The sequence below is a fragment of the Zonotrichia leucophrys genome, chromosome 19, assembly GCF_028769735.1.
Source record: "Zonotrichia leucophrys gambelii isolate GWCS_2022_RI chromosome 19, RI_Zleu_2.0, whole genome shotgun sequence".
NCBI lineage: Eukaryota > Metazoa > Chordata > Aves > Passeriformes > Passerellidae > Zonotrichia > Zonotrichia leucophrys.
Genome location: NC_088188.1, coordinates 10,453,735 through 10,475,303, shown reverse-complemented (window position 1 = coordinate 10,475,303; position 21,569 = coordinate 10,453,735). Strand labels below are relative to the sequence as shown.

Sequence of the window (21,569 nt, the reverse complement as noted above, 5' to 3'; positions counted from 1 at the left end):
CACGCACGTGTGAGGATGGAGAATCAATGCAGCCAGAGCCTGCGCAGCGGGATTCTATCCCCGTGTCTCATCTCGTACCAAAAATCACGACAAAAATACAACCCTGCCTTTTGTCAGAAGGAAAATACCCGGAGTTCAGCAAACTGCCAAGTTCTCCGTGTTGAAATTTCCGCTGGCAGCTGCTCCCCGCAGCATCCCGGCCAGCGGAACGCCCCGCGGGATGCAGGACCCCAGAGCCCCCGATCCGGGCTGGCAAACCCGCCCAGGTCGGCATCCTGAGCTCCTCGGGATCTGTCACGTCAGCAGCTGCGCAGAGGGCACCAAGCCATGCGAGAAACGGGCATTTCTTCAGAAAACACGGGACCCGGAGCGTGAATCGCGGCTGAGTCACTGAAACACGAAACTCACTGAAGGGATGAATTAGAGCTATTAGAATATAGAGGTAATTACTCATGTGAACAATGCCCTGCTCCGCTCTTTAATGATTACACAAATTAGTGTATAAAATTATGTTAATGGCTCTGCGAGCGGCACATGCAGCCAGCCGGGAGGGGCCGCAGAGGTGAGGGACCCCCTGAGCCCCCAGGGCAGGGCGAGGGAGCGCGGGGAGAGGCGGCAGCCCCTGATCCTGCGGCTCTGCCCGGCTCCGTGCCCATCCCACGGCACTGCCAGGCTCCGTGCCCGTCCTGTCCCGCAGCTCTGCCAGGCTCTGTGCCCATCCTATGGCTCTGCCGCGCTCCTGCCCATCCTATGCCTGCCCTGCTCCTCCGCACGCCATCCTGCGACTCTGCCGGCTCCGTGCCATCCGGCATGCCAGCTCGTGCCCTCCTGTCCCGCAGCTCTGCCAGGCTCTGTGCCCATCCTATGGCTCTGCCCTGCTCCATGCCCATCCCATCCTGCGGCTCTGCCGGGCTCCGTGCCCGTCCTGTCCCGCAGCTCTGCCAGGCTCTGCTCCCATCCTGCAGCTTTGCCAGGCTCCATGCCCATCCCGCAGCTCTGCCCTGCTCCATGCCCATCCCATCCTGCAGCTCTGCTGGGCTCCATGCCGTTGCTGTCCATGCAGCTCGCAGGCTCTGTGCCCATCCCACAGCTCTGCCCTGCTCCATGCCCATCCCATCCTGCAGCTCCTCCAGTCTCTGCGCCCATCCCATCCCATCCCATCCCATCCCATCCCATCCCATCCCATCCCATCCCATCCCATCCCATCCCATCCCATCCCACAGCTCTGCCAGGGCAGCACAAAGCACTGCAGGGACCAGGCAGTGCAGGTGGGTACATCACTGGCTCACCCTCAGAGAGGGATTTCAGGGAATGCATATTACACAGGGAACTGCCTGGAATCTTCATTTTTCCCAGTAATTCAGCTTTCTGTTTGAAACAGCTCCAAGAGCAGTTCCAGACAAACTGCTCTTCCCGTGCAGGTGCAGCCAGGATCGTTCTGCACTCGGTATGGGGGACCCACCAAAGCTGGGGCTGCTCTAAGCCAGTCTTGAAATTACTCTAATTTTGCTGCACAGCTAAAACCTCTGCTGTTATCAGGAGCAAGAAACCTCACAGCACAACCAACACACACAGATCAATGAAAGGATCTCCTGTTCTAAAGCAGAAGTTTCTGTTAGAAAAAAAACCCCAAACAAACAACAGAAAAAAAAAAAAAAAAACCTCAAGCTGTGGTTTCTGGGAGCAACCACAAGTTTTCTAAGCGTTTCTATTTCGGAGCTGGTGCTGGCTGTTTAAGCACGGGGCTCTCGGGACGCTGTGAGACGAGGAGCGGAGATTCCCTCGGTCTCAGGGAGGGATGCGGCCTCGCAGCTCGCACAAAGGAGGCAGTATCGCTATCGATGGGGCCGGGCTCCCGCAGCTGCGGGGCACGGAGGGGCCGCCGGCCCGGGGCACAATCGGCCTCAGTTGTACCAACAAAGCGGCACTATCGGAGAGCAGGAGCGTCGGGACAGATTCCCCGCAGGAACCGGGAAGCTCATCCAGGCTAACGGGCAGGGAACGCTCCCTGCTCGCTGGGCAGCAGGAACTCACCTGCTGTGGCTCAGGAGAGGGGGCTACGCTTGGCTGTCCCCTCCAATTCCATTTCCCTACCCATTTCTACCTTCTTCAGAGAGAATAGCCTCTCAAAAGATTTAGTTTCAGGAAGAACACACTGATGAAAGAAGACACCTTGCCTTGGTTGGCATCTGTTGAAATCCAAGCAAACACCTTCCTGGAAGAGGTGCTGGTGGAACAGCCTGTTCCCAATAATGCACGAGGATATTAAAACCAGCTTTGTCCCCCAGCCAGGCCGGTGCACGGCTCCCAGGAAGCAGATTCCCCACGGGGGAAGCCAAACTGTCACCCTTGGAGGAGCTGAAGGGCAAAGGAGATGGCACCAGGCTCCCCGGGTAGTGCCAGGCACGAGTGTTGCTCCCAAAACTCACCGACTCCTCATCATGTCTGTCACAATGTTAATGAACTCATAACGTGGTATAATTAAAAACTGAGAGTGTGTCAGGAGGCACAGCCTCCTCCAGTTAACTTCTCCTACTGCTGTCAAACCTGGTTCATAGCACATTTCTGAGATATTAATTTAATTCCTGTATTTTATGTCAATCAGAGAACATGATGTTCCCCCCGAGGACGGCGGAACACGCTGGATCAGAATCTGAAATTAAAACACAGGGCACTTGGGGAAAGCCTTGCCTCACCCTGTGGTTTCCCTGCTCCAGCACGGTGATGGAAACAATTGATGGGGAAAAAAGGGAATGTATGAAAGCTCCACACTGGGAGCAGGCTCATTGCAGGATCTCACAGACACCACAGCTGGGACACAGAACAAAGGGAGTGGGTGATGCTGGGGCAGGAACAGACCAGCAGCTCCTCCTGGAGTGACCCCAGCTCTCCCTTTGGAGGGGGAAAGCCAGAACGAGGGAGAGCCCCGGAGTGCTCTGTTCCCTCCCCTTCTCCAGGTGAGATGGAAAGGATCCTCTCCTCCCCACGGGAGGATTGCAGCCTTCTGGCAGAGGTGTGGTCCCCACCAGCTGAGAGCAGCTTTCCAGGAAGGTGACACTCCACAGATCCCAAAGTGGAGAACACTGTGCAGCCATCTCCTCTTCCTGGGTGTCAGTGCCCTCCTGGAGCATCCACAGGGCGATCCAAACCACTGAGATAATCCCAGGAGCAAATATTCCTCATGTAGCTCCTGCTCCAGTAGTTGATCCACACACAGGTGAGACTTGGAGCACATCCTGCACCCACCAGAAGCAGGCTTGACAAGTTCCAGCCTTCCTGCAGCTCCAGCACACACCTTGCACAGGGAATTCCGAGTTCCAGCCTTCCTGCACACACCTTGCACAGGGAATTCCGAGTCCCAATCCTTCCTGCAGCTCCAGCAACAACCTTGACCCGGAATTCCGAGTTCCATCCTTCCTGCACACACCTTGCACAGGGAATTCTGAGTTCCAACCTTCCTGCACACACCCTGCATGGGGAATTCTGAGTTCCAGCCTTCCTGCACACACCTTGCACAGGGAATTCCAAGTTCTAGCCTTCCTGCACACAGCTCACACAGGGAATTCCAAGTTCCAGCCTTCCTGCACACACCTTGCACAGGGAATTCTGAGTTCCAGCCTTCCTGCAGCTCCAGCACACACCTTGCACAGGGAATTCTGAGTTCCAGCCTTCCTGCACACACCTTGCACAGGGAATTCCGAGTTCCAGCCTTCCTGCACACACCTTGCACAGGGAATTCCGAGTTCCAGCCTTCCTGCAGCTCCAGCACACACCTTGCACAGGGAATTCCATGCCCCAGTTGGCTCAATTGCCCCTGAAATCGGTGCTCCACACCTCGATGAGCTCCTGGTGACCCTGCCTAGAGGCAGCAGCTCTGCCTGCACTCGCTGGCTCAGAGTTTCAGCTGTATCCCAAAGTGATCCCTCAGGAGTGCCAGGGTCCTTCACTGCTCCTGCCCGTAGGTCCTTTTAAAGGGATCCTCTCCAAGCTCCAAGTCCTGGCACACCCAACGCTTCAGGTTTTGCTTTGTGAAGCACCCTGAGCACACCTGTACCCTATAAAACACTTTCACTTTCCTTCACCAGCAATGGAACAGATCCATTCCCAGTAGAGTTTGGGGTTTTTGGGCTGAACTCCACCTTTGCTGCCCAGCTCCCACCCGTGTGCCATGGAGCCCCCCTGCCCTGTTCCCCACAGCCTCACAAAGTGCTCTGGCAACCACAGCCCCCTTCCCTGGGCAGCCACAGGGGGAAGGAAGCTCCAGCCTGGCCCCAGGGGTGCCATGGGCCCTGCCCACAGCCCAAGGGCTACACCAGACCCCAACTCTGCTCCCTCCACCCACAGCAGGAATGGTCACACAGACCAGTTCTGCCCCATTCACGCCCAGGACAAGCCCATAAATCTCCCATTTTCCCCCTGAGATCTCCTATCAACACTCCCTCCTTTAAACATGGCTAATTCATTCTTTTCCCCTCCCCAGCGCTGGATTCCACCCATTTCCCAGGGAACTGATCCTTTATTGAGGAGAAGCTCAAACATGGATGTTTCCTGTGGAACACTCCAGCTCTGTTCCACACAAAAGGCTTTTGTCCGGGTCCCAACGCGAGGGCGACACTGCGACCAACGATGACACGGGGCGTGTTTTTGTAAAAATTTTATTTGTCAAAGAAAAAAAGCAATGGCCAATTGAAACCTACGTCATCTTTAACTCCAATTTTGGTCTTTTAATTTAGACAAATGACTTATTTACTTTTTTTTTTTTAAACAAACCCCCCTTTTTCCCCTTTAAGGTTTACCATCTACTCGTGCTGAATCCTTCCAAGGAGATTGCTCCAGCGTACCTCTCCAGGTCCTCGCTTTGCTCCTTTTACCAAAAAAATGCAAAACTCCATCGTGCATCTTAAGGGCTCCAATCGTCAAAAATAGGAACAAAAATATCTTTGGAATAGCCAATTGAGTTGAATAAAAAAATCCACACGAATGCGGTTTGGTTGGGGCAGGAATCCACTCCTATGTTCCTGGTAATTTGATCCCGCTCCATGAATCCTTGTAATTCAGCCTCCCTATCCTATCCACATTATGATTTGAATCCAATGATCCAGCTCCAAGGATTGGGATCCAGTGAGCCCTCTCCAATCCAAACCTTTATAACCAGCAAAACCAAAAAAGAGGAGGCAAAAAGTTAGATACTGTAATGAAAAAATAGGATTCTGGGGAATGATCAGTTATGTTTGCCATCAATAAATTCAGATGTACAGTAATAACTATCAATTCCCCAAAACAAACTTTCCAATGGTGATGCTCAGATAATTTCTTTAGAAATGTTAATTACTATTTGGAGGAAACATCGTAAATATTTACAATATGTCAACTGGAAATGCCAACATACTCAGCGCATTGGTGGGTACGAGGTTTTGTGGTTGTAAAAAATGGTTTTACTAAACTGGAAAAGCTTTAACTGCTCGGTCTATCCACCTACTATGGAATGGCTGGACTACAGCTGCACTCCCAGCTGGAGGGAACGTTAACAATCGGTGTTTTCACACGGATCGTGAGTCAATCGTGAATTAGTCTGAGGGGGCAGGGCTGAGACTTAAATTATTCCCCACTAGGTTTGCTATTTTTATTTTGCTTTCATTCTGGTACTTATAAAAATGCAACAGCCACGCTGTATCAGTCACACAGAGGACATGCAGATTTTAGCAGTATTGATATTATACTCTGATTGCAAGTTCTACTACAAGTGTACGGATACTACGGACATGGACACTTGTAACCAAACGCTGCGGGACAAACAAACCAATGCTCCCCCCCGGCCCCTTATTCCTTTAGAAAACTAGAATGGAATAGAGAATTACAAAAGCAGGGATCTGGCCACAACTGCCCCCCCAGAGAAGGAAGTTTTAAAGGAGAAGAGCAATGGCAGCCTGCGGTCACGAGGACATGCCTGAAGCCACACGTGGGGACACGTAGGTGCTCGGCCTCAATTCCCTTGTCTCTCAGTATAAGGTCAATACTGCCAAGTTCATCTGTGACAATAGCACTTGGAGTCATACCATTGCCTCCATTATTGATCTGATCCTCCTCAATCCTCCTTTTGACAATCCTAAAATGATTGACATGTGCTCCACAATCCTTTAATCCAAAGCATTCTTAATCCATCTCTTCAGATATGTCTACAGAAAGACACACGAAAAGGCAAGATAAAACGTAAGATCCCCCAGAAGAGACAAGTTAGCCACAAACATCCCAACATCCCCAGCTCGTCTCGACCACAGCGGAACACTGAGACATTTACACAGCAATACCACAGCTCCAAGAATGTTGGTATTGTACTAGAACTAAACCAGAACAATCCTGACTGACAGCAATTAAAATACAATTTACCAAAGACAGGAGGGGGAATGTCGGTGTCGAGGAGCAAATACTCACTAGGGATTTTACACAAGAATGCAATTCAACACTTCAGCCAATTCGAGTAAAACAGTTGGAATTTAAAAAAAAATAAATGAAAGACTGTACTAAGTAAAGGAAAACTGTGTACAACATGGGGTTCTACAAAAAGATCAGAGCTAGAGTGATGTTTATGTACGAGATCGGGATCTGCTGTGGCGGGGAGAGTAGCGTGGAGATCCTCTGCTTCTTCTTGGGGAATAACTGCGGCTTCTGCTGTTGCTGCGACTACGGCTCCTGCTACGACTACGGCTGCGGGACCGAGATCTTCCATAGCTTGGGCTTCTTGGGCCATCAACTTTAACACGGATGTAGGCAGTTTCTCCCTATTGGATAGACAGAACTTTCGATTGAAACGTCGAGGCTTCAGGGCCATGTTTCAGGCATGCTGACAGACTGCAGACAGCGTTACTACGGCCGGGACAGACAGCAGAGCTTACACGTCTATGTCCAGCCTGACCACACACTTATTCAGCTGCTCCGTAACCAAACAACGACCACCACGCGTTCCTTACCTTCACATCCTACTGTTAAGCCCCTTGTATCCAATTCTGGCCAAAGAAAGTAAGTGTGATACCTACCTCGTGAGATCTAAATTTAGTGTTATCCAGCTTTCGCACAGCGTAGGTCATGTCTTCCTTCCGCACAAACTCCACGACACCAGTGCCATCTCGGAAAACATCAGCATAACATACATCACCTGCTTCACGCATGTGATCCTTTAAATCCTGCCAACTTCCACTTGGAGGCAGCCCTAGAGAAAAAGCAAAACGTGACTTTAAAACCGGATGAGAGCCTCACGTCCCGTATTACGGCAGGGGTTAAACAGGCGGCGAAGGAGAGGAGCGCTCAGCATCGGGGGGACAGCACCGCTCCCCTCCCAGAGCACACGGGGCCACGCGTTTTAAGGAGAAGCTCGCAGCAGCACCGCGCCCGCAGGACCCCGGGGGAGCACTTGGGCTGAGAGAGAGCAATGACTCACCCGAGACGATCACTCTGTACTCCGAGCGCCGGGACGGGGGGCCGTACCTGCCCCGGGGGGCTCCTCCCCCCCCGCCGCCGCCGCCTCCTCTGCCGGTGCCGCGGCCGCTCCGGGGGAACTCCACGCGGAGCCGATACCCATCGTAGTCGTAGCCGTCCCGCCCGTAGACGGCGTCCTCCGCGTCCCTGCGGGCGGCACGGGGCGGGCGGTGAGCGCGGCCGCCGCACCGCCCGCCTTTGTTCCCGCTTCCCGCCCGCCTCTCCCCGCCCGCCGCCCGGCCAGGCCCCGTTAGCGCGGCCCGGGCCGCGGGGCAACGCTCCGGGCGGGCAGCGGCGGCTCCGCGGGGCTGGGGGCCCGGGGCAGCGCCAGAGGGGCCTCACCTGGGGTCCTCAAACTCGACGAAGGCGAAGGGCGGGCCCCCGCGGCGGTTCTTCAAGTCGATGTCGCGGATGGCGCCGTACTTGTAGAACACGTCCTCGATGTCCTTGGTGCGGATGTCGGGGGGCAGGTTCCCCACGTAGATGCGGCAGTCGTTGTTGCCGGCCGGGCCGCGGATGACGCCGCCGCCGGACATGGCGAGGTCGGCAATGTTTGCGGCGGCGCGGGGCGGTGCGGGCGGCGCGGGGCGGCGGTGGCGGGGCCGGGCCGGGCTCTCGGAGCGCTCTCGTCACCTCCCCCGACCGCCGCTTCAAAATGGCGCCCGCGGCTCCGCTCGCGCTGCCTCTGCGCGCACCGATCTCACCCCGGGACGCAGCACCGGCCGCAGCACCGCCCGCGCTCACGGCGGACCAGCGGCGCACGCGTCTTCCGCCGCGCCCTCACTCTTCCGCCCCGCGCACGCGCGGTTCCGCCGCAAAGTAGTCCCTCGGTTCTCGCCGCCTCGGAGAAGCCGAGTCCGTGCGGCGGGCCGCAGCTGTGGGGCGCGAGGCTGCGGCAGCTTGGTTATACCGTGGGGAGCCTGCGGTCCCCGCGGCAGATGAGAGACGCTCCTCCCGGCAGCGGCTTAAACGGCGGAGGCCGCGTGACGTCACGTCCGGTGCGGCGCCCCGCGCCTTTAGGCCCGGCCGGGGAGGGCGCGGCCCACAATGCACCGCGCGGGACGGCGGGCGCGCTTGGCGCCAAGCGCTTGGCGCTTCCCACAATGCACCGCGGGCGGGCCGCCATGGCGCTGGCACGGCTGTCCCCGGTGTCCCCACAGTGCCCGCTCTGTCCCCGCTCTGTCCCCACCGTGTCCCCCTCGTGTCCCCCCCCGTGGGCTGAAGGGCTCGTTCAATGTGCTGTCCCGGCGTGCCGTGCCTCGGGACAGGAGAAAAGCGCTGGTCCCGCTCCCCGGGGGGCAGGACCCAAAATGGCCGCCCTGGGGGCAGAGGGGGCACCGAGCTCGCTCAGCTCCTTCAGGGTTTAAATCTCCTGGGTTTGGGACTTTCCCCTGCTCGAGGGGTGTTTTCCATCGCTGAGCCATGGGATGGTTCTTGGGGCCCTTGCATCCAACATGATGGGCTTGGGAAAATAAACTTTAGGGGTGGGCTTGACTTGGCGTCTCCGTTAATAAAAGTGGAGGAACAAAAGGCAGTAAAAACTGAGACAAAGTCACATCCGGAGTGGATGCATTTGAGAACACTGCTGAGGGCTGTGTGCTCCTGCTGAAGAATGTTCTGTATTTATGAAGCTTTAATGTAGGGTCACATGAAAAACAGACTCAACGCAAAAAAGGATATCCTGGGGAAGAAGCAGGACGAAAATACCCAAATATGTTATGTTTAATAAAATTGTAATTTGAATAAAGATGCTTTAAAATAAGTGGAGTACTCAGCATTGTCACAAAGCCCTCAGAGATGTGTTAAAGCAGCTTCAGAGTGAGAAACCACTTCCGTGTGCCCTGTCCATCGGGTAATACAAAAATGTGGGTGAGCTCGTGCTAAAAATTACTGAAATAAATGATGTTGTGCAGTCCAGGTGTCTGTCACTGATGGATCCCTGGCCGTTTGGATCAGCACAAGACCCACGTGGTGCTGGAGAGGTTCGGCCACCAAAACCACCACGAGGGGTTAAAAGTGTCAGAGTGTGGAGAGAAACCTTTCAGGCTGATGAGTTCATTAAGGGATTGTGAAAAATGCCTCCTGCCTCTTCCTGGCTGCCCTCATTTGTCACATTTGTTAATGAGAAATGCACATTCCTCTGTAAGAGCAGCACTGGGGTGGCTGGCAGGAAGGGTGTGCAGTGTCACATCAGGATCTGTGGCTGGCACAGGTGCTGCTCGTGTTCTGCCCCAGGGTTTTTCAGGAGGAATGTCCCTGCTGGGTCACCAAGGGGTTAAACAGCAGCACAGGGGAGTGAGAGAGGCAAAGGGTAAATTCCCGGCTGCCTGGGGATGTTCTGCACCTGAGACAGTTTTGGGGTTTCAGTTCTCTCTGTAGTGGGACACAACGTGGGGAGCAGCAACCACAGCCCCTGTGTAACCTCAGGGGGTGCTCTGGGGGAAATAATGGGATTTTAAGATTATTTAACAAGCTGTTCACAATTTAACAAGCTGTTCAGCTCAGCAGAAGCACTTTTTGGAGTTCCCATCCCTGGAAGTGTCAGAGGAATGTAGGATGTGGCACTCAGTGCTGCCAGGGTGCTGATGGGTCAAGGACTGGACCCAGTGATCCCAAGGTCTTTTCCAACCTGTGATTCAGGGATTCTGTGATCCCAGGCCAGGCTGGGCAGGGTTTGGAGCAGCGTGGGACAATGGAAGGTGTCCCTGCCATGGCACTGGGTGAGCTTTAAGGTCCCTCCCAACCCAAACCCTTCTGTGATATTAAAAAAACTCAACAAGTCCCCTCCCCACAAAAAACTCCACAAAGATCCTGATTATGCTTTTCCCAGGTGTAGGGAAACGCCATCCCTTGCCAAGAAATTAGTCTCTGTTTTCAAAAACTCATTAAAACCACTGAAAGTTATTGTTAAAGGCATAATAAACCAATGGTGAGTCTGCCTGCTTGGTGAAAACCCTGTTGCATAATTTCTTTTGTGTCTTAATAATCCTCATAACTGCTTTAAATGGTTCTCTTAATTACCTTAATGAAGTGTCTCTTTATAGAAGTATTAGATTTTTTTTTCTTCCTCATTACTTTCCTCAGGTCTGTGCTATCACTGGAGTGTTTAGTTGGATGTGCTGCACAATACTTGTTCCTCAGAGTTATTTTTGCTTTTCTAGCAAAACACATGTGGGGAATTAATAAGTTATGTAGAACATAAATTATGGGAAGGCAAAGGCAAATAATCTTGCTAAAATAAGAAGCCAACCACTGTAAAATGACAAGTTTTTCCCTCAAAATGGGAGCAATGGAAACCAGGGCTCTCCAAAGGAGAATAATGCAAATATTGCCCACATGACATCATTGCTGATTGTTATTGCTGAGGGAGCTGGGGAAGCAGGAGGGTTCCCAAGCAGAGCTGCAGGGCTGGGGCTGAGGCCCACGCCTGTCATCGCCCAGCTCTGTCACAGGAACCTGTTTGTCCTAATCCAGCTGGATTGGTCCTGACTACTCTCACTGCCTTGCAAAATAACAGTTCATCAAAGCCCAGATTGTCTGGGAGAAAAGGGTCGGTTTTTAACAGGCATCTGAAGTCTTTTGTTGGGGGGAACTGAGCAGTGAACTGTCCAAACTTGCCATTTCCCTCCTGTAACTGTCCTTTGGAATCTGCTGCTGGAGGGCTTTCCTTGGCATTTCACCAGGAACTTGAAACCACACAGGTTTTGTCTTCGGAGGTGAAACACAAAGCTGATATTTTGTGTGTATATGTGTCTGTGTGTGTGAACATTTTAAATAGTGCTTCAAAGTGATCAAACTTACTGTTTTGCATGTAGGAAAAGGAAGCAAAAATACCAGTCTGACGTTTTCAGAGAAACTCTGAGCTTAAGATAAGACAAGGACAAGTGTGTGTAAGCTTGAAAAGAATTCCCATAGCAGCGCATGGTGACAGAGCTCGTTTTGTTTATGCAGATTTCACTGTAAGCAAAGAGATTTCCTCTGCACATGCTGGGGCATGTCTGGATGCAAACAGAAAACACAGCACACTGCCAGTGGGAGTTTTTCCTGGAAGCCTGCCCAAAAGGACACACACGGGTGGAGACTTAAAGGAGAAAAGCCAGACGAGCAGAGGTAACGCCACCGGAATTCAAATGGTCCCAGGTGGATTGGGAATGTTCATTTTTGAATTTTCCAAACCCTGCTGTTTTTCCTTTGTGAGAGCAGCCACACCACACAGGTGGCCCCATGATGTGCTCAGGTCCAAGGTCCCCGAGCAGAGTGATGGGGCACAGGGAAGCAGAATCAGTTAGATTGTGTGTGGTTATTTGTTGGGCTGGTAGCAATAAAAGGATAATTTTAAAATATCAAAAAATAATAAAAGTCATGGGTTTGCTGGCATTTGTGCTGTTTTGTTTTCACATTACTTGGGTTTGCAGCAATTCCCACATGCCAGCACACCATGGCTGGGGCTGGGAGGGAAAGGGGCAGCACTTAGTACAGACCAGAAAGTTTCAGTGAGCCCCCCCAATCCATTTTCATGGATTTATTTCCCTGGGAAGGCATTTCTGTTCCTCCCGAGCTCTGCCATCGCTCCCTGCCTCCCGCTGTCACCGAATATCGTGGCAGCTGCTTGCATTGCTCTTCCCTCTCCCTGCCTGGTGGGATGCTCCAAGGCCTGACGAGGAGAGGGAGGAAAATGAATGCAAACTGTCAATGTAAATAAACCTGCTAGCATTTATTCCTGCTAAGGCATAAATAAGAGGAAAGGAGCGAATCCATTTGGGTCGCTCATTCCAGAGGGAACCTCGCGGTTTAGTGGGGACTGGGCAGCAAGGGTTTTCCTGCAGCTGCTCCTTTACCTTTTGCTGTTTTTATTTCCCCTGGAGTTGCCTCCTTTCCCCTCGATGCATTCCCACACTCCAGGGGTGTGGCACACAGCCGGCTGAGCCATCCACACCAGGATCTGGTGAGGAGCCACTGCCACAGTGCACGGGTGGCACAGCTCGGGGCTCACCGGCCCCTCCTGGCACTTCCCTTCCCACCACCTGTGTTCCAGCTGGGAGTGAGCAGTGCCATCCTGACACAGGGAACTGAAATGCTGTTTGTCCATTAGAGATATTGATTGCTGCTTATCTGGCGTGTGGCATCTGTCACCATCCCTGCCAGGACACCGCAGGGCCACGGCCAGCGGGAGCGCTGCACTTACACATCCCCGGGATGTCTCTGTGGGGGCCGTGCCACCCAGCCAAGCCTTGGGAGCGTGGATAGAGCTGGATCTCTTTGTTCTCCAAAAATAACCCAGATTTGCCAGGCCTGAGTGGTTTTTAAAAGGAGGTTTTCCATTAGCTCTCCGTGGAGAGCCGCTGGCAGCGCTGCCGACGTGCCCGCTCCCTCCCTTCAGCACCACGCAGCCCCTGTGGCATCAGTGGGGGCTTGCTGATTTTGTTTAACACAAGGAACTACAACGAGAGCAAAATGCATTAAGATTGGTTTCTAGCAGAATATTTTAAAATACAAATAAGGTTTTTGGAGCTGTTTTGTGGGCGCTGTAACTTTATGTAAACACTGGAAGAGGCGAGGGACTGTGATAACCATGTGAAACAACAACTCACAGAGACCAGGGCGGGAGGGACACTGGGCCATATATTTTTCCTGTCGGAGCTCAATGAAAGGCAAATAAACGAGGAAAAATAAACTCAATGTTTACAAAAGGGCCAGCGTGGGAGCAGCCGCCAAGGTCCGGAGCAGTTTGCTGATCCCAGTGCCCAGGTACTGCTGAAAGGATTCTGCTCCCTGGAAATCCTGTTCCACAGCATTTTATTATCCAGACATCCCTAATCTAGGAAACCTCATGCTTCATATCTCACTAACTCTTAAGAAGAAGGATGCAAAGTAAGTGCTTTTAAATGAGCAGGTTAAAAGATGTGTCAGAAATTAGGAGTGGAGCCCCAGCAGCAGCTGTTCCATGCTCTGCTCTGCAATGCAAAGAAAAAACAAGACAATTTGATTTATGTACAATACTGGACTTGCTGTACCACCATATCCCAACTAAAACATGAGATATAACCTATTTTTTTCCTTTTCCTAATAGGCCTTTTAGGTGCAGTTTCTTGAGGGCAGTAAATAGGAATATCAGGCCTTTGTCAGCTGTATCATTTAGAGCATGAAAGATGGATACTAATTTGATCATTTCCCAAGAAGCATATTAATATTTGTATCCTCTGAAATACACGTGAGACAGAAAGGATCCATGGAGCAGAAGCTGCCTGGGATGAGGAGCCTGGGACAGGCTGGCAAGGGCAGGGAGCTGCAGCACCAGTAAAAGGGAACCACTTAACCACAAATCCAAGGCTTTGGATAATGTCCTGGCATACTGAGGACTTTACTGCTTCTTCATTTGTGTTCCTGCTCCAGAGGGTTTCACACGTGGGGCATCCCCGTGAGGCTTTTTTGCTGTTAGCAGCAAACAATACCTGTGCTGTGGGGCCAGGGGTGAGCACAAAGCAGCACCTCCCCTTCTGTTTGCTCCGAGAGCATCAATCTGCCAGTGAGCAGTTTTTCTCCTCTAGGGCTCATTTTTGTTTATTATCCACCTTTTCATTCCTCCTTATCCTCCCAAGCTATTGCATGCCTGCTTGGAGTTAAACACCAGCTGAGCACTGTGGTGGACTGGGGCTGAAGTGCCCCTGGGGACTGGTGGGACTGGAATGAGCTGGAAATGCATCTCCCAGACCCCTACATTGGTGGTTTACAGTGGTTTTGGGTGTCACTGGTGTCTACTTGCTTCTGGGTGCTCCACAGCAAAGCCAGTTGTGTGTGCTGGTGGCTGACCACAGGCTGGCCTGGATCCCAGCACCGAGATTCACCTGGATCCCAGCATGGGGCTCACCTGGATCCCAGCACGGGGGCAGAGCTGTCCCAGGGCACCGAGGGCTCACCTGGATCCCAGCATGGGGCTCACCTGGATCCCAGCACGGGGGCAGAGCTGTCCCAGGGCACCGAGGGCTCACCTGGATCCCAGCACAGAGGCAGAGCTGATCCAAGGGCACCAAGGGCTCACCTGGATCCCAGCACGGGGGCAGAGCTGTCCCAGGGCACCGAGGGCTGTTCCCAAGCCACGTATCTGTGCAGGGCTGTGCTCTCCTCCCACGGATACTCCCGGGCCGTGGGACCTCAGCAGTTGCGACATTCCCATAATAAGAGCAGCACCTTTGCAAGTTTGGCAATGTTTGGCTGGAAGCCTCTGCTGTTTGCTGGCCATGAAGTGCATTCCTGACACCTCTCCCTGTGTATCCACGATAACCATCTCCTCAGAGCAGGGATGGGGCTGGACCCGGCCCAGTCACTCCCACCCTGGGAATTGTCAAGCAGGGCATGGGGCACACTTGCAGCTCCAGACAGGAGTTTTCCTGGCGATGCCAGATGAGGTGGATGTGGGCTGTGCTCCCCTCTCTCCCTGCTCCTGCCCTGGTGCCCTCACTGAGCCTTTGGGTTATGCTGCTCAGAGCAGTGCCCCGCACAAGGACAGCCCTTCCCTCTGCATTTCCAAGGCTGATTAAGCAGGAGGCAGAGTAGCCTTAAGCATTCCTCTAATTAAAACAAAATCCCTCATGGCCTCTTACATACAGACAGATATTACAGACCTAAGGGTTGTATAAATGTGTATTTATTGATCAGATCAGCTGTTGCAGCTCCTTCTGCAGAGTTCAGTGAGAGCATCACCATGAGCAGGCTGGTGAGGAGGGCAGGAGGGGTTTGACCTGAGCTCTCAGGGCCAGCCCGTGGGTACTGCCTGCTGTGAATACATTTATACACATTTGTGTACATTTATGTACATTGAAATACACAGCTGAGCCCACTCAAATACCAGTTTTTTTTGTGCAAGGAAGGCAAAAGCATTTCTGGTAAAGCCTGGGAGTGATTGAAGGACAGGACATAATTTCCAGGGAGAAGCAACCACTTGAAAGCTTTTGCAGGCTGAGATTTTGTGCTCAACAAGTTGCTCCAATTTGAAGCAGGATCCTAAAAAATGTGAGTGTGTGGTGGAAGTGTCTGCAGGCCTGGATTAAAGCAGTGCTGGCAGATGAGGCTGTAGCTTCCACAAGATAAACATTACAGAAAAATAGTGTAAATACGGGGGATTCTATTTTTTCCCTCATTTTTCCCTCACTTGGGCCAGGAACTGCTAAAGCTTAAATAAATCGTTACAGAAGTGAGACTGACCTAAATTATTCTACACAGTGGAGACCTTGTCTCTGCTTTTGGAGATTCTTGTATTTAAGCTGTGCCAGAAGAGGGTTTAAGTTGTCTGTTCAGCAGTAGCTCCTTCCTACGCCCTGGGGAGCTCGGGGGAAGGTGTGAGATCGGCTGGTGTGTGCCAGCAGGGCTGCTGGGGAGGCAGAGCCACCAGCTCACACACGCCAGGGAGCCAGAAGGGATTTTGGTGCCACACCATGCCGTGCTGGGTGCTGGCAGGTTTCCCTGCCCTGTGTGGGGCTGTCGCTGTGCTGGGCTCCACTTGTTCCAGTGCCTAATGAAGCCACGGATGTGTGTCTAATCAGGGAATGCACAAGTGCCCAGATAATGTGCATTGGAGCACCCGAGGGTGTGCATCAGCATCCAGAGTGACCCTGCAGGGGCACACACAGGTTCACACAGGTGCAGGGCTGTTCCTGCAGGGAAGGGGGGTCAGCACATCCATGGTGGCTCATCCTGTGCCCGTGAGCCCCCATCAGGGCATGCATGAGCACCCGGGCAGTTCATGCATGAGTGCCCGCTATTTGGCATACAAATGCCCAATTAGCCCGTGCATGACTGCTCAATCTCTTCATGCATGAGCTCTAAGTGGTTTGCACATGCATTCCCAGTAGGCTCACTGGTGAGCACCCAGTGTGTTCCCAGAGCAGGGACTGCCCTGGGCACTGCAGCCCGTGGCTGGAAGAAGGAGCAAGGAGCGTGGCAGAGTGGAGGGAGTGCAGCACAGGGAGGTGGCTGATGTGGATGTGCTGAGGAGGGGCAGCAGGAACCCCCACCCTGCAGTCAGCCCAAAGCCACTGTCATGTCTTGGCACTCCCAGCTCCTCTGACGGCAGCACTGTGCTCTGGGTGACCACAGGAACCCAGCTCTGGCAAGTGCTGTGGCTCACAGGAGGGTGGAGTGAATGATCACAACAGCCCTTCCAGCCTTAAAAATGTAGGAAGCCTTTGATGTGCAGGCAGGATGCCTTGCAGATAAACCATGTGTGGTGTAGGGCTTGTGCTGAAGCACCAGCCCAAGGAGGGGGAGCACAGAAAAACAAAAATGGAGAAATTCAAAGTAAAATTACCCATCATCCTGGGCCTGGTCCTGCAGGCACTGTGTCCCCAGCCCCTGCACCATGGTCAGCTCAGAGCCCTGCACAGCCCACTGTGGGAGTGAAGCCACAAGACACAGTCACAGAGCGTGTGGCTTGGATGTGACCTTTCCTTCAGTGTTTATGTTGTCTCCAAACCCGTTTTTCTGTTCAGGACAGATCAGATTAAGGGGAGTTGCCAGCCCTCAGTGCATCCAGCCTTTCCAGGAGCCTGGGCTGGGGTGGTGGGAGCTGGGAGCAGAGGGCTGGATGGCTTCTCACCCCTCGTCCCCCTGCATGCACTGAGGCAGTTCTCACATCCCTGTGCTCATACAGCCCTGGCAGGATTCCAGAGAGACGTCCTTGTTTATGGATCCTGCATGAACTGCACACCGCGAGTCACTCACAAAAACTTGCAGGGAGCAGCTGACCTGAATCCATATTAATAAGGCTCACAAGTCGTGGAGTGTTTTCTCTCATGCCTGTGGGATGGCAGGAACGCGCTGCCTTGTGGCACGCAGCCTTTGCACAAAAAGCCGTCTATAGCTGCCACATTTTTCAGCCCGTTTGCCTTGGAGATAAGCCCAGGCTGCCCTGCCGTGGTGCCACGCTGCCTCTGCTCTGGACAGACCTGGGGACATGAGGAGCCATGGTCCCTGCATGCTGGAGCCAGGGAAAGGCCGTGCTGGGGTTTCAGAGCCTGGTGTGGGATGCTGCTGGGAGGTGTGGGGTCTGGTCCCACAGAGGAGCATTTCTGCTTGGGCAGGGACACCTCGCTGGGAAACCCAGGGCACAGTCCCAGCTCTGGTATTCCTGCACTCTGGTCTCACGTTGGGATGAAAGCCTCTGCAGATCAGGCAATAATCCAGGGACTTGGGGCTGCTCTTGCTGTTAAAGGACCACTCATGGTGTCCAAACCCTCCTCGTCAGCGGTGGCAGCTCCCGCGGGAGGTTTTAGAGCCTTTCCTTTTATAGGGCTTTTTCTTTTTCCACGGGATTTATCCAGGTTCAATAGCAGGGATTCAGGGAGATAATAACGTACATTAACCAGGGGCTGGAAACTGCTTTGCAAACAAGATTGATCAAAGCAGCCAGGATGAAGAGCAAACCCTCCGGAATGTGCTTTGCAAAACACTTGCCAAAACAATTGAAACCTGGTAAAAAATAACACACTGGGCAGCCCTGGGGGCTGTGCCAGGGAGCAGCCAGAGTGCTGGTGGGGGGCTGCAGCCATGAGCAAGGGCTCTTGTGGATATGATGAAGTGGCCAAAGCCCCCTTGGGATGGAGCAGCAGTGCCCACACCCTCCATTCTGCTCCAGAGGGGAATTAATTGAAGGTGCTTTACTGCTGCTGTTGTTTTTATTGATTATTGGCAGAGAGAGTGACTGATGGTGGAGTCTAGAGAAAGGACAGGAGCAGAGGTGCAGGAGATGTGGGAGGAGGAGAGAGGAAAGAATTCCTGCAAGGACAGGAGATGAAGGTGACATTTCAGCCATTGTCTGCTGTAGATCTGTGCTATAAAGTAAGTCAGTGTGCCACGTCCATGGCAGGGCAGAGCAGAAATAATGGGCTGAGTCATATCAAAGTGAGTTTAGGTTAAACAAGAACAATTTCCTGTGGGGGATGTTTTACAGAAGTACAGCATGGAAGTAGAGCTGGTGGAAGAAATGCTGCCACACTCACACTGTCAGCCCTGCATTTGGATCCCGGACCTCTGCATTCCTTGTGGCAGATGGGCACAAAGTGTGTGGTTTTTTACTTGTAATTGCCTGGGACTGGAAACACATCCCAGGGGAAGCATGTGGCCATGGGGCAGGAGGAGCACAGCCTTAGATGGCAAACTGCTTCTCACGCCAGGACCTTTTCCTGTGGATCTCTGTGAAGTGCTTTATATAGTCCACTCAGAGGAATTTACAAACAAATAACTTTTTTAAATTTTGTCACTCTTCAGGAATGCATCTCCCTCCATCAATCCTCCAAGCACTTTCTTTGTCAAGGCCACGCTCCTTGCACTGGCAGGAGCAGGACTGAGCCAGGCAGGAGCAGGGCTCCTCTGCTTCCTCTTGCTGCAGACGCTTTGGGAGAAGGCAGGATGTAACTGGGATAGGGTTACACTGGGATTATGGAAGCTGCCACCAGCTCTGGAGCCAGCTCTGGGGACTGGAGACTGTCACCAGTTGTGTTCACCAGTCTGATACCTTGTCCCTTTGCTCCTAAAGGCAGCTGCCTCCTGCCCTGGGCTGAAGGTACCCACAGGCTTCTCCAGGACAGGAGGGAGACAAGTGCTGGTTCTGCACTGGGAAAATACCAGGAGATCCACATGGTGTGACTCCTGGGGATGTCCTGTGCAGGATTAAAAGTTGGACTCAATGATCCTCGTGGGTGTCTTCCAGCTCAGAGCATTCTGTGATGGGAGCCCTCCTGGGACAGCCAGGGGCTCCCACTGGGTGGGACAGACAGGATGAGCACTGCCCAGCAGCTGCCTCTGGCCTGCAAACCTGCCGAGCCCCTCAGCTGAGCCCTGGGAGCAGAGCCCAAACCTCCCCGGTGCGAGCGGCGGCTCCGTTCCAAGGCTCTGGAAAGCTCATCAGGCACATCCACAGGGCTCAGATGTGCTGCCTCAACAGAGCCTCGGCAGAGCTATAAATAGCCCAGCCAAGCGTGGTGCAGCGAACCTGAGCGGAGCCGGCTGGGCTGCCCTCGTGGGCAGGAGCTCCGGGAGCCGTGCGGGGACGGCCCCAGGAGCTGCCCCGCTCTGCCCCGGCAGACCAGGACTGTGTCACCTCCCCGGGCATGGCCTTGTCCCCCCCATGCTCCTGCAGCCTCAGCGCCGGCCACTGCAGTGTTCATTCATCCTCACTTCATTTGCTGCTGCTGACTTCTCTCTTAAAGCAGGGCTCAGGTCTGGACACATTAAGGAACAGTTAATATTTTATTTGCTGCTGGAGTTCTGACCAGTATACAAAGGGCACAGTAGGAAATATCCATTTCATTAGCAAACAGGATTGGCCCATTCCAGGGCTCATGGAGTGAACCCAGCCCGTCCCCTGAGTGCTGTTACCAACTGTAAGCTTGTCTTCATTCAGCAATCAAGTCAGGGAGGTTTCAGGACCTGCAGTGGTTTTCTTGGTTCTCAAGGCTATGCAGGCAATTAAAACTGGTCTTATTAAGAGGCAGCTGAGACTGGGCAGTGCTGTCTCCCTCTCACTCCTGTTCAGGCACTGCAGCGTGGGAACGGGGACAGCAGAGGAATCAGGATTTTTTGTTTTGCTGGCTTTTCTTCAGGTAGCTCCTGCAAAAGGCTTCTTGGCACTGCTGCTCAAGAGAAATGGAGCAACCAAAACGGGAGCTGGCTGTTGGCCAGCCCGGCAGCCAGGGGGGCAGGTGTGCGCCTGGAGCACGGCTATCGAGGGCAGGAGCCCCGTGTGGGACAGCCCAGTGTCTGAAGGGCCAGGGTCACACCTGGCCTTGAGGACCCCTGTGCAGGAAAGCCAGGTGTGCAAAGCACCGGGGTCACACCTGTGTTCCAGGGTCTGGCTGGGCTGTGATCCCTCACTGGATGCTGAGAGCTCACGAGCAGGTGTGTGAACGGAGAGGTTCCATTCTGCCCTCTCAGCTTTGTGTATCTGTGGAACATCACATGTTCTCGGAGTGAAGGTACAATGAAGCAGCTCAAACAGCCCCATGTCAATGTCACCCCCAGCCTTTGGGTGTGTGGGGACAATTCTCAGCAGCGCAGTGCCCAAGTTTGGGATTTTATCAGCTTTCCCACACAAAACACGGCTGGCAGGAAAAGGGCCTGGCAGCATGCCCTGAGACATCCCAGGGGAAAAGTGTGACTCCTGCAGGATGTGGGGCTGGTAGTTCAGCGAGAGTTGGTCTCTCCCCAGACTTCCCTGGGCATTCCCCATTCTTTGCTCCCTGTAAGAAAACCCCAAAAACACGGGAACACTTTTGATGTGTTCAGGAGGGGGAAATGTGTCTGGGGAGATGCTGAGTCCTGTGGAGGACACTGAGCACCGGCCTGCTGTGACCTGAAAACCTGGACGTTTGGGATATGTGGTGCAGCTCCAGGAACAGGGATCTGTCCCAAATAGGGTGTAAACAGCCTCAGGGACTTTTCTCAAGTCCCTCTCTCCCGTTAGTGCCCTTCGGCTGTAAGTATGTGCCCCTGTAGGAGGACATCTCAAGGCTCAGGAGATCCATGAGCATCACAGGTTGGAGATCTCAAGTGAAAGGTGCCAATGAGGTGCCAAGCTGCAACTCATAACCGGGACAGGATTAAATTTGACTCAGGTTGAGCCCTCTGACGGAGAACGCTCTGATGTGTGACTCAACCCAGTGAGTTCCTCTTAGAAAGGCGCAGGCTCCCGCCGGGGATCAGGGTCCCCAAGGCACAGGGGAACCCAGCAGAATCATGACCCCCTAGGGCAACAAAGGTCCCTCTAGGGATCAGCCGCTCCAGGGGATCAGGCTCTTTCCCCAGGGATGGGGACCGAGGGCGCGGACCCCCCGGGCTACCACCGACCCCTCACACCGACCCGGGTCCCTCACGGCCCCTCACGGCGCCCCCGCCCCCCCGGCCCCGCCCCTCCCCGCCGCGCGCCGCCCCGCGGCATTGTGGGATGAAACAGGATGTAGGCAGAACAGCGCGGGCGGACGGGCCGGGCGCGGCGGGCCGCGCCGTGCCGCAGCCAATGGGAGCGCGGCGCGCGGGGCGGCGCGGCCAATGGGGTGGCGGCGGCCCGCGCGCCGCAGCGGGCGGGGCGGTATTTGAGAGCGGCG

At 53.7% G+C, this 21,569-nt stretch overlaps 1 protein-coding gene across 1 annotated transcript; it reads right to left on the bottom strand.

Annotated features, from left to right (window-relative positions):
- Positions 1–4,638: 4,638 nt before the first annotated feature.
- SRSF1 (serine and arginine rich splicing factor 1) lies at positions 4,639–8,437 on the bottom strand. The gene is made up of 4 exons (XM_064729330.1): positions 7,816–8,437; positions 7,436–7,620; positions 7,035–7,207; positions 4,639–6,779 (listed from the first exon to the last, which is right to left on the bottom strand). Exons 1-4 carry the CDS (start codon positions 8,007–8,009, stop codon positions 6,585–6,587), a joined length of 747 nt encoding a protein of 248 aa, XP_064585400.1. The 5' UTR covers positions 8,010–8,437; the 3' UTR covers positions 4,639–6,584.
- Between the last annotated feature and the right edge of the window lie 13,132 nt (positions 8,438–21,569).